The following is a 12,750-nucleotide window of genomic DNA, read 5'->3' as shown; positions in this document are numbered from 1 at the left end:
TTTTCAAATGCATCGCAATACCAATTGTTTCATTATATATAATAAAAGGTTTTCAATTTGCAATGTACGTGTGCACAAAGTACGAGATTAAGTGGAAATTCGGCACGTCCAACGCGCGACTGCCACTTCGCCTCGTTCAAACTGGCCGCGCGCGCACCCGGTCCGATTCCGCGTGAACGAGGGGAATGACAGGTACATACATGGATCGTGAAAATTGACGCAAGGCGGTGAAACACGGGGAGAGTGTTAGCCTCACTGCTGGGGGTGGAATTGACGCGAAGTTCGCACGTCGAGACACGCAAGGAAAAGAGAGAGGGAGAGAGAGAGAGAAAGAGAGAAAAAGAGAGATACGGGAAATCTGGTGATAACTCGTGAGTTCTTTCAAAGATTCGCGAAAAAGAATGGCGAGCCACGACGAGTTAGTCTCGCAATTCGCAGACGTAACTGGTGTTGAGGCCGAGAGAGCGCAGTTCTACCTTGAATCGTCCGCTTGGCATCTCGAGGTGAGACAGCATATTTACTCGAGGGACCCCCGTGGAGAGTGGAGTATCGAGTGAAATCGCATTGTTCTTCTCGCTGCCTCCTCTCGCGAGAAACTCCGGGCGTTTCGTCGCGGTAATCTCGACACCAGTTTTGTAACCTGTAATTCGCTTTCGCACTCGTCGACACGACTTGATTCTTCGAAGGCACTCTCTGTGAGTGCCCGCATATTTCTCCCCCCCTCCCCCCCCCTTTTCTTCGGTCCTTCGGTAAGCCCGATCTGATCGTTCCACGGTCAATAGCAGGGACGAAATATCGCCGAGTCGGTTGGGTCTTTGTCAGTGAGACCAAACGTTGAAATCATCGAGGCTTCAACATTTCGCAACGATTCTGTCACAGGCGCTGGCACGTAGTATTCTTGCAGGTCGCCCTCGCGAGTTTCTACGAGAACGACGAGCTACCGGCGTTGGTGGTAACCGAGCCGGTCGACGATACAGAACGAGCGGAAGGGTTACGGGACAGTGGCGCGGACACGATGTCGAAACACAGCAAGTCCGACGCGGTGGAGTCTACGGGCGCCAAGCCGAAGGCTAGGTTCGGGACATTGAGCGATCTTCAAAACAAAGAGAGCAGTTCCGAGGATGAGGAGGGACAAGCGTTCTACGCCGGGGGTTCCGAGCACAGCGGACAGCAAGTCTTGGGACCGGGAAAGAAGAAGAAGGACATCATCAGCGACATGTTCAAATCGTGCCAGGAGCAGTCCCTTGCAGCGGAGCCGCCGAAAATGGGAGGGCAACAGAGGCCGAACACGTTCAGCGGTACCGGGTACAAATTAGGTCAAACTAGCTCCGACAGCGAAGGTAATTTCCGCACAGTCCTGTTGTTCTCGTCGTTGCGCTGACTTTAATGAACGCGACGATGGTTTACGTTTGCGTATACTCACGTTCTCGCTGTGTGTGTGTGTGTGTTGACACAGTGGTGATGGGAGCAAGCGCGGATCAGCAATCCTCGAGTGGTCTCATCACGCTGAAGCTGTGGAAGGATGGTTTCACCATAAACGACAGCGAAATCCGCTCGTACAATGAGCCGGAGAACAGGGAGTTCTTAGCCGCTGTGAAGAGAGGCGAGGTCCCGGCAGAGATCCGTCAGCAGGTGCAGGGCGCGGATCTGCGGCTTGATATGGAGGATCATCGTCATGAGACCTACGTCCCGACGAAGAACAAAGTGAAGGCCTTCTCGGGAAAGGGGCACATGCTGGGAAGGTAAGGCCGTAGAAACCTTACAACTCGCTCGTCGCCCGAGATCCGTTCTGATTTCTACATTTCATCGCCGTGACACTTGACTAATGTTTCAGCCCGTCGCCGGCTACCGTGGGTATGACAGTTCCAACGGATCCCGCCGACCAGGCTGCTAATGAAGCGCAGGCGAAGAAAGAATTGAACGTGGACGCTTCGAAACCGACCACGACGATACAAATTCGCCTCGTGGACGGGAGTACCGTGAAGGCTCAGTTCAATTTGACGCATACAATCAGTGATATTAGACGGTACATAGTAACGTATCCTTTGATCTATCAAAAGTCTTCTACGGCTCTGTCGCTCCGGAAAAAAAGGACTTTACTGCAAATATGATGAAAATAGATCTTTGTTGTTTCTCTTTTTTTTTTTATTTACTTCAACATTGGGTAAGGCGGAATCCCTTCGTAGTTGAGGTATAGTATCAATATCACCTGATGTTTCTATGTTTTCTGGCAAATAAGTGTGTTTTGTGGTAAATGTCCTTTCCAAATCGATGAATTCAGTGGAAAAGATTCGCCTTAACGAATAATACCAGTATGAGACCACAGTACGCTTTGAGGGAATTTAGCCTTTTAACTATGTATCCAACGAAGGAGCTCACCGAAGATAAGACGATCGAGGAAGCTGGTTTGCAAAGTTCGGCTATAATGCAACGACTGAAATAAAGCTTTTTTTCTAAATTTCCTTAGTTCGAAGAAAAAAAATGTAAGGGTCAGATATTTACCAAATATATGTTAAACCACTTGAAAATAAAGTTTCTATGTATTTTTATTAGGAGTATAATGCCTCTTTCATTATGTTTTCTTTCTTTTATTGTGCGCCAAGCGAGCTTAAGCTTTTCGCTATGTACTACCGTAAAATTGTTAAAGCCTAATGCAGTCTTGAATTTCATTCATTAATCATGAATGTGCTTTTGATAATTTCTATAATAAAAGTATCTCTTAAATATACATACAATTTTACATGTTACGATAAGTATCGAAGTAGTATCGAAACTTAAGGCTATTGGAAATAAGCAATTCTTTATTATAGCTTATAATCTAAAATGTACAAAATATTGAATTAGCTAATTTGTCTGGTATATATAATGAAGGCACCCTGTATGAAAGACTGTGTAAAGAATTATGAAATATTTGTAGCGTATGTACAAGAACCATGTGTGTGTGTGTGTGTGTGTGTGTGTGTGTGTGTGTGTGTGTGTGTGTGTGTGTGTGTGTGTGTGTGTGTGTGTGTGTGTGTGTGTGTGTGTGTGTGTGTGTGTGTGTGGCGCGCGCACGGGCGTGTGTGGTATGGTAAATAGAACATTATCTACAAATTCGTAGGACTATATTATCTCAGATGTGTGTCATTTCAGTTGCGCCGAGATCTATAATTTATACTTTTACATAGGGCATGTCGAATTCGCGATATTTCTTAAAGATCCACGAATTTTGCAGGTCTTCAACGAATCTGAACACCGTGCTGTCCTCCACAACTTTCATATTTCCGTCACAATGCTTATATTGATTAACGGAAATTAAATTCTGCCCTATCTGCGTGGTGCGTATTTCCCGACGACCTTGCAATTCGGCGTGTAACATCTCGTGCGGATGATATATGTAAACAAAATGATCCTTGGAAGCGATACCGGTCTTCGTCTTTTTGAACAACGTCAATGTAGAATTCACGTGCTTCTTATTGTCGGATTGCTGAGTGCAGAAGAATTTGGATTTTAGCCCGTAACGATCGGACGCGGATTCGGTTCTCCTGATGTCCGCTATCAAGTCGACCGTCGTGCGATGATACCTTGGAACTACGTATTCGTTCCACGAGAGAACAACGGAATAAGCGACATTGTTGTACGAGCGATACAAACAGTCCGCCACTGCGATCTCTCGCGCGATCGTCTCGTCGATCTCCGTAAATGGAAAGTTCCATGGTACGACAGTGTACGTGAACTTCTGGAAGGAAGATGGATCATTAGCCATCCTCTTCAGTCTGCTGTTAAATCTGTTCGGGATTCCATTATCATAGACGATGAAATTATTCATTCCGACCAATGCGTGAAAACTGACAAAGCCCATCATATCGATCGTGTTAGGTAGCATCGACTTCACCGACGACTGCATCACGCACACACTCGTTCTGCTATTATCGTCCAGATTCTGCGGCAGCGTTTTTATCGGAATAATAGGCGCGTAATTGAGGTATCTATTCGACTTAGTGACAAACGTTATTCCGGTGGCGGTCTCATTGCCGCTGTACCCGCAAACAAAATGATACCCTTTGTACATGAAATTTTGTACGGAATAGTAGTTCGAGGTGTAGTACTTACTGATGGGTACAAAGTTAAAATTTCCTAATATAGGCTTGCTCTCGCTCTCGAAGAAAACGAGGCATTGCATGTTAAAGACGCTGGTTATATTACCGACTCCAATCGCTCGTATTTCTTTGCGCGTCCGGTAATCAATACTGTACGCTGAGTATACGTACAGATCATTTTCCAAGCGTTGCCAGGAAGGGATCGGTTCGTCGAATTTCGAATTGAATGCGGTTAATGTTGAATCGAAGTTTACGCAACTGCCATTGGCTCCTCTCGGTTCGTACTTGCCGAAGTAATTGAAGACCTCCAGGACGTATCTCAGTTTGTAGTATTGATGCCTGTAGACGAGCAGGCATATGAGGCTTGTCACGGCTGTCACTACGAGGGCAGCTTGGTAATACTTCTTCATCCTGTTAATGTTTATCCCCGACTTTATACGATGTGCAAGTCTTTAAGAGTCAGGATGGATCTCTTGCATACAATGTATCTCGCAAATGTTATCTTGAAATAATGTGTAAAGGACATTCTGAAAACAAAACATGATGTTGATTAATCGGATAATATTTGCAATAGCCGGCATAGGTTAGTACAGAATTAGCATGAGTATGAATTAACGGATAATCTAGTAATTTTGATAACTTACTCAACCCTTTGCCAATTATACACAAAGAATTATGAGCACCCGGAAGAACGTACGGGTTATCTCGACGCCATGTTCAGAAACATGTGGCGCAGTGTAGCACGCAGGGTGCAGTAGGCGATCTTATCACAGAGTCCCCTATATATATATATATATATATATCTTTTATAGATCTTATATAGTTCGGTAAACATTAAAAAATTCACTTCTACATTGCTGTGCGAGCAGTTTAGAGATTCAAATACTTATTAGCTGTAATAATTTTTATGAATTTAAAATACATATTTTAAGGAAATTCTGGTTGAAAAGACGCGGGGGAAAATGAGGATCGGATACGAAAATCTAGTGATTTTTGTACAGATATTTAATATAATTAATTTTTATACAACTATTGACAAACGCACGCTTAAAAAATCTACACGATTGCATATTGCTGATACAACAGCTCCCGTACTTTGTAGTAGTCCTCAGAAATGCAACCTTCCAGTATCACCTTTCCAGCTTCATGCTGAAATAAATACAAAATACAATCTATACGATCAGACCGCAACAAGGCGACGGGGGGAGTTCGAGGAAATAAAGTTGGGAAGGTGCTGGGAATATGTGCCGCGCGAAATAATCCAATGATTATTACATAAGCAACACAAACCCTTCTAACAGCGATGGTGTTGTTGCAACACCACAGTACCCCTCCGCTGAATTCTGACGAGATGTTACTTTTGTTCAAGACTTGTTTAAAATCCGACAGCTTCAATTCGTTTATGAACGTTGTCTGGTGACCGGGAACCTGATAGTAAAATCACAATGCGATAAGATAATAAAATAACAATGCGTAAGATAAATAAGACGGACGACGTTTCTTAAGTTACATCGTTCCTCATTCACCGGTGAGTCGGTGCGCATCTTACCTCGTTCAGCGGCAGAGGCTCCAAAGTCAGTATTTTGTCGCTCTCATCCATTATCGCATCATCGGACTCGGTGTCAGCGACAGCGTCTCGGCAGACTTGATCACGCGCCGTTATCATCGCGTCTATCCACGCTACTTCGGAATCGCCTTTGCCCTTCGAGAAGTTCAGCCCGGTGACTAGAGCGTCGGTCAAACGTACCTGTAACGAAGAAGCGCGCGCACACTTTACATCACTTAATTTGCTCTTCGATCAATTTCGAATCGGCAGCTGATAACAATGCGATCGAGCATCACCTGATAAATGTGCGTCTCCGTCGTGGCGTCCAGCGTCTCTCCCCTGGCAGGAACGAACACCCTTGCACCTGCGCTCTGTGCTTGCTGCGCTAATATCTCCGTGTCCTTGAACGAGCCCCTAACTAAAACCACCCTCCTGGGTCTCAACTGTGCCAGGATTTTCTGCAGGGATTCCCCGTCGGATCTACCTTCAAAGTCGATGTAGGTTACCGCAGCGTTGACGGTCATCGTGCGCGACACCTGTATACACTTGGTCGGGATATCCGCGGCAATCTCCGGGTGATGGCTGGTTTCTTCCTGCTTCATCTCCACATTCTCCTTATTGTCCTCGATTTCGGGCAGGGTCTCCGCGATCTTGTAATCTTCCGGTCTGCGTAAAGTGCATAGCGAAATGAGAAGATCTGCACAAAGTATACAACTAGGCGCACGATCAGTTGTGGAAATCAATGAATTGATTGTGACGTGCGGATACATTTTGTGGTGTACCAGAAGTATCCTCACTTTATAATCTCTCCGTACTCGTCTATCTTAATCTTCTCCTCCACGAACGGGAACATGGGATGTTGCTTTTTACTTTGCTTGAAGAAGCCGGGCTTGCTCTCTTGCTTCACCAATAAATCGTGCTTCCCTCGGACACCGCCTACTTCTATCTCGTCTTCCGATTCGGAACTCACGTCTGCAATCTCCCTGCGATCAAACGCGTTACAAACTTCAGGTGAAGAAGTTATAGCTAAATAATAGGTAGATATATATATATGTGTGTGTATATACATTTGTTCCTGTTTCAATTGTTCTTGCTTTAATTTCTCCTTCTTCTGATATTCCTCCAGCTCGATACCCTCCAGCTTCACTCGTCTCTTTACCTCCAACGTGATGTTTCGGTTTCCACCTTTCTCCACCAGATCTCTAGCAAGAGTACCTGGAGACGTTCTACTTGTTAATATAATGCTGTTTTGCGGGTTAGTGCACCACTGGAGGAATAACTCTCGGGAAAATCCACACTCCATGTCTGGGGTGCTTGCGAGTACCACCTGAATGTAACATTCGGATCATCAATTTATACAAAAGAAATCTCGCACATTCGTGACACGACTTGAAAAAATTCCAATCTACCTTCGGGCTTGGAACTTGATTCAGCTCGGCCATGCTATGGCAAAGTTGCAGGTGTTTAAATTGGAACGGATTGTTGCGTGCACCTTCGAAGCTCCTCATTAATTTATCGCTCATCCACTCGATTTGCGACTTCGCAAATTCCACGACGTTATAACTTACATTGTTAAGGAGGGCCAATGAGTAAGCGAGTAACCCCGACTCCTTGTTGCGCCACAGCTGATCCAGCATATGCGCTAATTCTAATACACGGCCAGCGGTATCCACGCTGACCAATACATTGCCACCACCTCTCAACGTCTGCAAGATATTAGCTAAACGATGAAATTTACAAATAAATCACGTTAAAGCACGATTTTCTTGACCAGACACCAATGTTTAAACTGTAACAGGAAATATAAAACTTACTCATCAGCTTCTCGTCCCTCGTTCTTCGTCGGGCTTGCTGGTATGTGGCGTTAAATGCATCTGTTATTAACAATGACGGCCTTTGCAATCTCTCTAACTCGCAACCATTTAAATGCCGCTCCTTTTTGTGATTAAAGTCCACAGCATATATTATGTCCTCCTCTCCTACTTTGACAATTTTCCAGATTGTACCACCAATCATGTGTCCTGCTGGCAATGGTGTCAATGTAACACCGTAGCCTTTACCTTTCATCGATATGCTTTGATTGTATTTCAACTGTACTATCTTGTCGAATGCGGCATCAACATCGTCTAAGGTAAATAAATCAAAGTCTTCCATATTGTGGCGGGACTGAAATCAACATAATGTATCAAATATTATTGTTAATTTAAGACCAATATATTTACATTATTATATATGAAAAAAACTAGAAAGACTATACCTGGTACATGTCATACATAAACATTTGGCCCATTTTGTATACAGGTATGGTGGCGTAAATAGGACAATTCAGACCACACTTACCTACTAAGTATGGCAATGCACCCAGATGTAACGGATCTGGATATGAAAGTAATACTGCATCTATTTGATTGACATGTCTAGGAAACATGGTAATAAAGAAGTAAATATGTAAATGCTGAAACACATGTCATATTTATACAATGCAAAGACACTATACCTCTTCAATTCTTTTATAAAATCTTGATCAAAGTTCTCATCCCATCCGCAATCTAATAATATTCTCAACTCGTCAACTTGTAATATATAACAAGGTGGAGACTCATCCATTGCTCCAGAAATAGCGTGAAGTTTTATAATGGACGTCATATTGTTTCTCTACGATGTCTATTTCTGTTTTGCTATTTTTCCTTCCTTCCTTCCTTCCTTCTTTCTATTCTAGCGGCAGGCAGCCTGTCGGCGTTTTTCTGTTTTTCATGTTCTGTTAGTTTCTCAGTTATCGCTAGGACAACCTTAAGGCCCGTCTCCATCACCATCAGCTATTTCTATTTTTCAGTCAAGTTGCGGACGACCTTAAGGCTCGTTTCCTTTGCCATCAACTCGGTTGTAGGATATTAAGGCGGGTATGGTGATTTTCTTTTAGTTCTCCATAGTTCCATCCAGAGGCTAATATCCCTACAAGAAACGCCGCATATTATCGCATGTTATTTATCTCGTTCCTTTTCATCAACGGCCGAACTCGTTCGCGAGAAAGGCGTGATCAGTGGTGCCGCAAACGTCGCGTGTTTATGTTATCGTCGCTACAAACCGGTCGTATTGTGCGTGGAAGGGCTCTTCTCGGCGAAAGAAATCTCCAGAACTCCCAGCACGACAATGCCGGCACCGATACCGTGTATCATCGTACTTGGAATGGCTGGCTCTGGCAAAACAACATTTGTACAAAGGCTGGTGTCCAAATTGTACAATGATACAAAGCCTTATGTTATTAACTTAGATCCTGCCTGTAAAGATGTTCCGTACCCTGCTAACATAGGTGACTATAATATATAATATAATACAAGAATTATGTCATATCCGATATATTTAACTGATACAAAGAGGCTTTACTGCTTTTATTTCTCCTCTTCAGACATAAGAGACACTGTAAATTACAAAGAAGTAATGAAACAGTACAAACTCGGTCCAAACGGAGGCATAGTTACTACGTTGAATCTCTTCTCTACAAAATTTGACCAGGTGATAGAACTTATTGAGAAAGCCAGCGAAGAGCACAGTTATGTGATTTTGGACACACCAGGACAAATTGAAGTATTCACGTGGTCAGCCAGCGGCACAATTATAACAGAAGGATTAGCTTCTCAATTTCCAACTATTATCGTGTATATAGTGGACAGTGTGAGAAGTGTCACCCCAGTCACGTTTATGTCCAACATGCTATATGCCTGTTCTATACTTTATAAAACCAAATTGCCATTTATCGTAGTCATGAACAAGGTAATTAGACTTGAGCAATTATGTGTATTTATAATATATATGTATAAATTTCTAACTATATACAATCAATTGATTGCAAAAATAATGTAAAATAATGTAAATGTATTTCAGACCGATGTTGTTGATCATCATTATGCGCTCGAATGGATGCATGATTTTGAAGCCTTCCAGGAAGCGCTCGACATGGAAAGCTCTTACGTCAGCAACTTAACACGCAGCATGTCGCTCACACTTGATGAGTTTTATAAAGATTTGCAATGCTGTGGCGTCTCCGCGGTAACAGGCGCTGGATTTGATGATTTTCTCGAGCTAGTTAAAGATGCCATAAAGGAGTATGAGAGGTAAGAATTGCTGTTTATGTCGAAAGCATATTGTTATGTTCATTAATGATAATACATTGTTCCATTTCCTCGCGACACAAACGTCAGTACACGTTATTATTACTTTTTTTCTTAAAGTGATTACAGAAAAGATTTCGAAAAAATGAAGAAAATGAGGGAGGCTGAACGAAAAAAAACGAAGGATGAAGAGTTAGAGAAAGCTGGTAAAAAAGTAGTAGGTGAGGATGTGCCTTTTGTAACGACAACCAACACTGGTTGTGAAATCTTAGAAATCTACTTAAAACATCCGGGTAATGAGTCGAGCGAAGATGAAGAGGGGACGGAGGACACAGACAGGCGAAGGGAAGAGGGCGAAAAGAAAGAAGAAGACTCTTTTGCAGATTTCCTCAAGAGGCGTAATATGGAACAGAATGAACGAGAGAGCAAACGACAGTCTGGCCCTAGTACAAGTAAAAATTAACGGTAACTTTGATTCAATGTACATAAATTTTTGTGTGTAAATTAATGAATTTAAAAAATATGACTCTTTCCTCACATTAATATGTCTAGTTTACGTAAAACATGAAAGATTTCTTAATCACCGGTCTGTTGTGGAAAAAGAAATATTTATTCAAGCTCTGTAAAGCTAAAACTATTCGTACCACTTTGTAGAGCATAAATCAAGTTATATTTACACAGAGATTGTCTTCTTTATATTCGCTGTTTTACATATCGTAGTCATAATAATTTTCCAACTAATCTCAGAACCCAATATTATAGATTCTTTTTGATGTACTAAGTCGGTCGTATGATATTAAACTAATATTACATTATTCAACGGAATATACAATTCAACAAATAAAATATTGCATAATTAACAACTTCGACACATCTTTGCATTGACAGATTGTCAACAACGTGAATACCGCCTGAGAAAGCACGGTGACCAATAATTCCAAGATGACTTCAACGATTGTTTCGAACTATAGGCCTTATTTATCCATCGCAGCAACACGCCAAGTTGAGACCATTTTACGTTCGAACAATGCATCGGTTGAAGAAGGAAGTGTTGAATGTTTCGCGCTCTTCTCTATAGTAGAACTCCAATTTGAAACCCTCTCGAATTCGGCGTCCTGCAAATCTGCAACTGACACGTACACGATTTTTAATATTGCAACATCGTTAACGTTGTCAAAGTCTGTAACAAAGTTTACCTCAAGTCTAACGCTGATGTAATTACGTTTGTTGAATCTATCAAAATATCAATGTACAAAACAATGTATCGACGATTTAAATTATACTGTGATTGTTGTATGCCTAACAGGATTAAGTAGGATAAGAAGAATGAATCGCTCTAACAAGTTCAGGTCAGATTCCTATGGAAAAAGGCCTGAACCGGTTTCTAAATCAATCAATTTAGTGAGATTAGTTTTCTTTTAAATCCGCTCATTAAACATAATATGAAACAACATTTCGTCGCGACGTTATTTCTGTTGCTCGTATACAATGTTCATGATTACAGATGACCTTTAATTATTGCATCAAGTAAGTTCAAATTTGTATCAGACTGATTGTAAGAGATGTCTTGTCGTCTGACTGTTATATTAATAATTAATAAATAAAAAAACAAGATGAACGACCTTATTAATCAATATGATATGCAGCAGGTAATTAAGTAGCCTAATAGTCTTAAATAACCAGTGTTTTTTTATTACACCTTTATCCTGGGAGTCTAGATTATAATTCTTCACTACTGTCAATTTTTCTTCCTGTTTCCGTCGATATTCCTGAGTAATCTGCTCCAAAGTTTTAGTTAAAGCCAACTGTTGAGAATTTATTAATCTGAATTACATAATTTTATATATATATATATATATATACATATATAACAATTGTATTTATATGACCATAAATACACATAAAATTATATTCTTATTATTTCTTAATATATATTAATATTATACAAATATTTCGCATTAATAAATTAATGGTGCGGCGAAAGTGAGAGAAATAGGAAGATATCACAGCAATACCTGGCACATCTTCAGGCGGGAGACGCAGTTGGCCTCCATTCCCGGGCCGTCCTCTGCACTTTTGGCAGCGTCGTGTTGAAAGCACTTGCCCTTGCCGCCGCTGGCCTTCCGGCAGACCCTGGACAGCAGGTCCGCGCGATCGGCGCGGAAGCTGTCGTGCAGGAACTCGTGGACGTGCGGATTGTGGCTGTTGCAGATCGGGTCGCGGCTTTGGGCGTACGTCACTTTGCGGAAGCCGTAGAGATTCAGCTGCCTGATGAAGCTCGTGATGTTGGTGGTCTTGAAGATGGGCCGTCGCGCGTCCAAATACTCCGTCTGGAATCTCTTGTAATCGAGCAGTATCGTGTCGCCGTTCGCGCCCCACCGGATCGCCCCGCTCTTGCACTCGTTCACGATCCTCCAGAGCTTCTGCGGGAATCGCATCGATTGCAGCACGCAGTCCTCGTACATCTTCCTCGTCGTCGTCCTTGTCTCGTGGTTACGGTGGCAACCAACGTCCGCCAAGAAGAGCTCGTCCAGTTCGAAGGTTTCGGGAACGTTTCGAACGCGTCTCGCCGCAACCGACGCTCGATCCTGTCTCGAAACAAGCAAATCACCTTCGGCTTCAAGAGACCGTTGTCGTGTCGACGATGACAATAATCCCGGCGATTCGCCGGTAAAGGATGCAAACGCTGGCCAGGAGCACCTGATGGTTCGTGCCGCATCCAAGAATTCTTCACTGTGATTCCTGCTGCCCGATGCTGAATTGTTCCTGCCTTCGCGCCCCCGTCCCCGTCCTATCCTACGCGCTTCGTAAGTCAGCGTTACGAAAAAATTCATTCGGTGCCGATTGGTGCCTGTGGCAGCTCCGTTTCCATGGAACCGGAATTTGGCGTGTGTAAATCGCGACTTATTCACATTGCTGCGCACTTCACGCGTAGGCTCGCCGCGATTCATACAGCACACTTCATCCGATAGACGTCCTCTAAGCGTCCTTAGGGCGTCCCTTGGATGTCCCTGTG

At 42.9% G+C, this 12,750-nt stretch overlaps 5 protein-coding genes across 6 annotated transcripts; 2 read left to right on the top strand and 3 right to left on the bottom strand.

Annotated features, from left to right (window-relative positions):
• Window positions 1-214: 214 nt before the first annotated feature.
• LOC106746587 (NSFL1 cofactor p47) lies at window positions 215-2,886 on the top strand. The gene is made up of 5 exons (XM_014623329.1): window positions 215-503; window positions 905-1,340; window positions 1,457-1,742; window positions 1,835-2,038; window positions 2,314-2,886. The coding sequence occupies exons 1-5, from the start codon at window positions 402-404 to the stop codon at window positions 2,441-2,443; spliced, it is 1,158 nt and encodes a 385-aa protein (XP_014478815.1). The 5' UTR covers window positions 215-401; the 3' UTR covers window positions 2,444-2,886.
• An 89-nt stretch (window positions 2,887-2,975) lies between these two features.
• LOC106746586 lies at window positions 2,976-4,811 on the bottom strand. The gene is made up of 2 exons (XM_014623328.1): window positions 4,724-4,811; window positions 2,976-4,606 (listed from the first exon to the last, which is right to left on the bottom strand). Exon 2 carries the CDS (start codon window positions 4,487-4,489, stop codon window positions 3,152-3,154), a length of 1,338 nt encoding a protein of 445 aa, XP_014478814.1. The 5' UTR covers window positions 4,490-4,606; window positions 4,724-4,811; the 3' UTR covers window positions 2,976-3,151.
• A 272-nt stretch (window positions 4,812-5,083) lies between these two features.
• On the bottom strand, window positions 5,084-8,421 carry LOC106746532 (probable cleavage and polyadenylation specificity factor subunit 2). 2 transcript variants are annotated; one of them, XM_014623204.1, is made up of 10 exons: window positions 8,123-8,421; window positions 7,883-8,042; window positions 7,440-7,791; window positions 7,035-7,345; window positions 6,693-6,952; window positions 6,423-6,608; window positions 5,922-6,291; window positions 5,629-5,826; window positions 5,370-5,507; window positions 5,084-5,228 (listed from the first exon to the last, which is right to left on the bottom strand). In XM_014623204.1, exons 1-10 carry the CDS (start codon window positions 8,269-8,271, stop codon window positions 5,136-5,138), a joined length of 2,217 nt encoding a protein of 738 aa, XP_014478690.1. In that variant the 5' UTR covers window positions 8,272-8,421; the 3' UTR covers window positions 5,084-5,135. The 2 variants fall into 2 exon arrangements, with proteins under 2 accessions (XP_014478690.1, XP_014478691.1); XM_014623205.1 differs by lacking the exon at window positions 8,123-8,421 and having other exon boundaries at window positions 7,966-8,044.
• A 219-nt stretch (window positions 8,422-8,640) lies between these two features.
• On the top strand, window positions 8,641-10,695 carry LOC106746591 (GPN-loop GTPase 1). Its single transcript, XM_014623338.1, has 5 exons — window positions 8,641-8,935; window positions 9,032-9,396; window positions 9,508-9,737; window positions 9,855-10,199; window positions 10,623-10,695. Exons 1-4 carry the CDS (start codon window positions 8,776-8,778, stop codon window positions 10,195-10,197), a joined length of 1,098 nt encoding a protein of 365 aa, XP_014478824.1. The 5' UTR covers window positions 8,641-8,775; the 3' UTR covers window positions 10,198-10,199; window positions 10,623-10,695.
• Window positions 10,696-10,698: 3 nt separating this feature from the next.
• LOC106746593 lies at window positions 10,699-12,704 on the bottom strand. The gene is made up of 3 exons (XM_014623339.1): window positions 11,750-12,704; window positions 11,434-11,539; window positions 10,699-10,863 (listed from the first exon to the last, which is right to left on the bottom strand). The coding sequence occupies exons 1-3, from the start codon at window positions 12,683-12,685 to the stop codon at window positions 10,709-10,711; spliced, it is 1,197 nt and encodes a 398-aa protein (XP_014478825.1). The 5' UTR covers window positions 12,686-12,704; the 3' UTR covers window positions 10,699-10,708.
• Between the last annotated feature and the right edge of the window lie 46 nt (window positions 12,705-12,750).

This window comes from Dinoponera quadriceps, unplaced genomic scaffold (genome assembly GCF_001313825.1).
Source record: "Dinoponera quadriceps isolate SergipeBrazil2010 unplaced genomic scaffold, ASM131382v1 scaffold1573, whole genome shotgun sequence".
NCBI lineage: Eukaryota > Metazoa > Arthropoda > Insecta > Hymenoptera > Formicidae > Dinoponera > Dinoponera quadriceps.
This window is presented reverse-complemented; position numbering and strand designations above follow the sequence as displayed.

Bases quoted from the DNA above. Each gene is read 5' to 3' on its own strand.
- LOC106746587 (XM_014623329.1), top strand. From the start codon at position 402: ATGGCGAGCCACGACGAGTTAGTCTCGCAATTCGCAGACGTAACTGGT. The intron at 504-904 runs GTGAGACAGCAT...GTATTCTTGCAG, and splicing joins CGTCCGCTTGGCATCTCGAG to GTCGCCCTCGCGAGTTTCTA. The intron at 2,039-2,313 runs GTATCCTTTGAT...GAATAATACCAG, and splicing joins ATTAGACGGTACATAGTAAC to TATGAGACCACAGTACGCTT.
- LOC106746586 (XM_014623328.1), bottom strand. From the start codon at position 4,489: ATGAAGAAGTATTACCAAGCTGCCCTCGTAGTGACAGCCGTGACAAGC.
- LOC106746532 (XM_014623204.1), bottom strand. From the start codon at position 8,271: ATGACGTCCATTATAAAACTTCACGCTATTTCTGGAGCAATGGATGAG. The intron at 8,043-8,122 runs GTATAGTGTCTT...CATGTTTCCTAG, and splicing joins TTTATAAAAGAATTGAAGAG to ACATGTCAATCAAATAGATG. The intron at 6,292-6,422 runs GTGAGGATACTT...CACTTTACGCAG, and splicing joins GAGTACGGAGAGATTATAAA to ACCGGAAGATTACAAGATCG.
- LOC106746591 (XM_014623338.1), top strand. From the start codon at position 8,776: ATGCCGGCACCGATACCGTGTATCATCGTACTTGGAATGGCTGGCTCT. The intron at 8,936-9,031 runs GTGACTATAATA...TCTCCTCTTCAG, and splicing joins TCCGTACCCTGCTAACATAG to ACATAAGAGACACTGTAAAT. The intron at 9,738-9,854 runs GTAAGAATTGCT...TTTTTCTTAAAG, and splicing joins GCCATAAAGGAGTATGAGAG to TGATTACAGAAAAGATTTCG.
- LOC106746593 (XM_014623339.1), bottom strand. From the start codon at position 12,685: ATGAATCGCGGCGAGCCTACGCGTGAAGTGCGCAGCAATGTGAATAAG. The intron at 11,540-11,749 runs GTATTGCTGTGA...AATTCTCAACAG, and splicing joins CCCGCCTGAAGATGTGCCAG to TTGGCTTTAACTAAAACTTT. The intron at 10,864-11,433 runs GTGTAATAAAAA...TGTACGTGTCAG, and splicing joins TCTAGACTCCCAGGATAAAG to TTGCAGATTTGCAGGACGCC.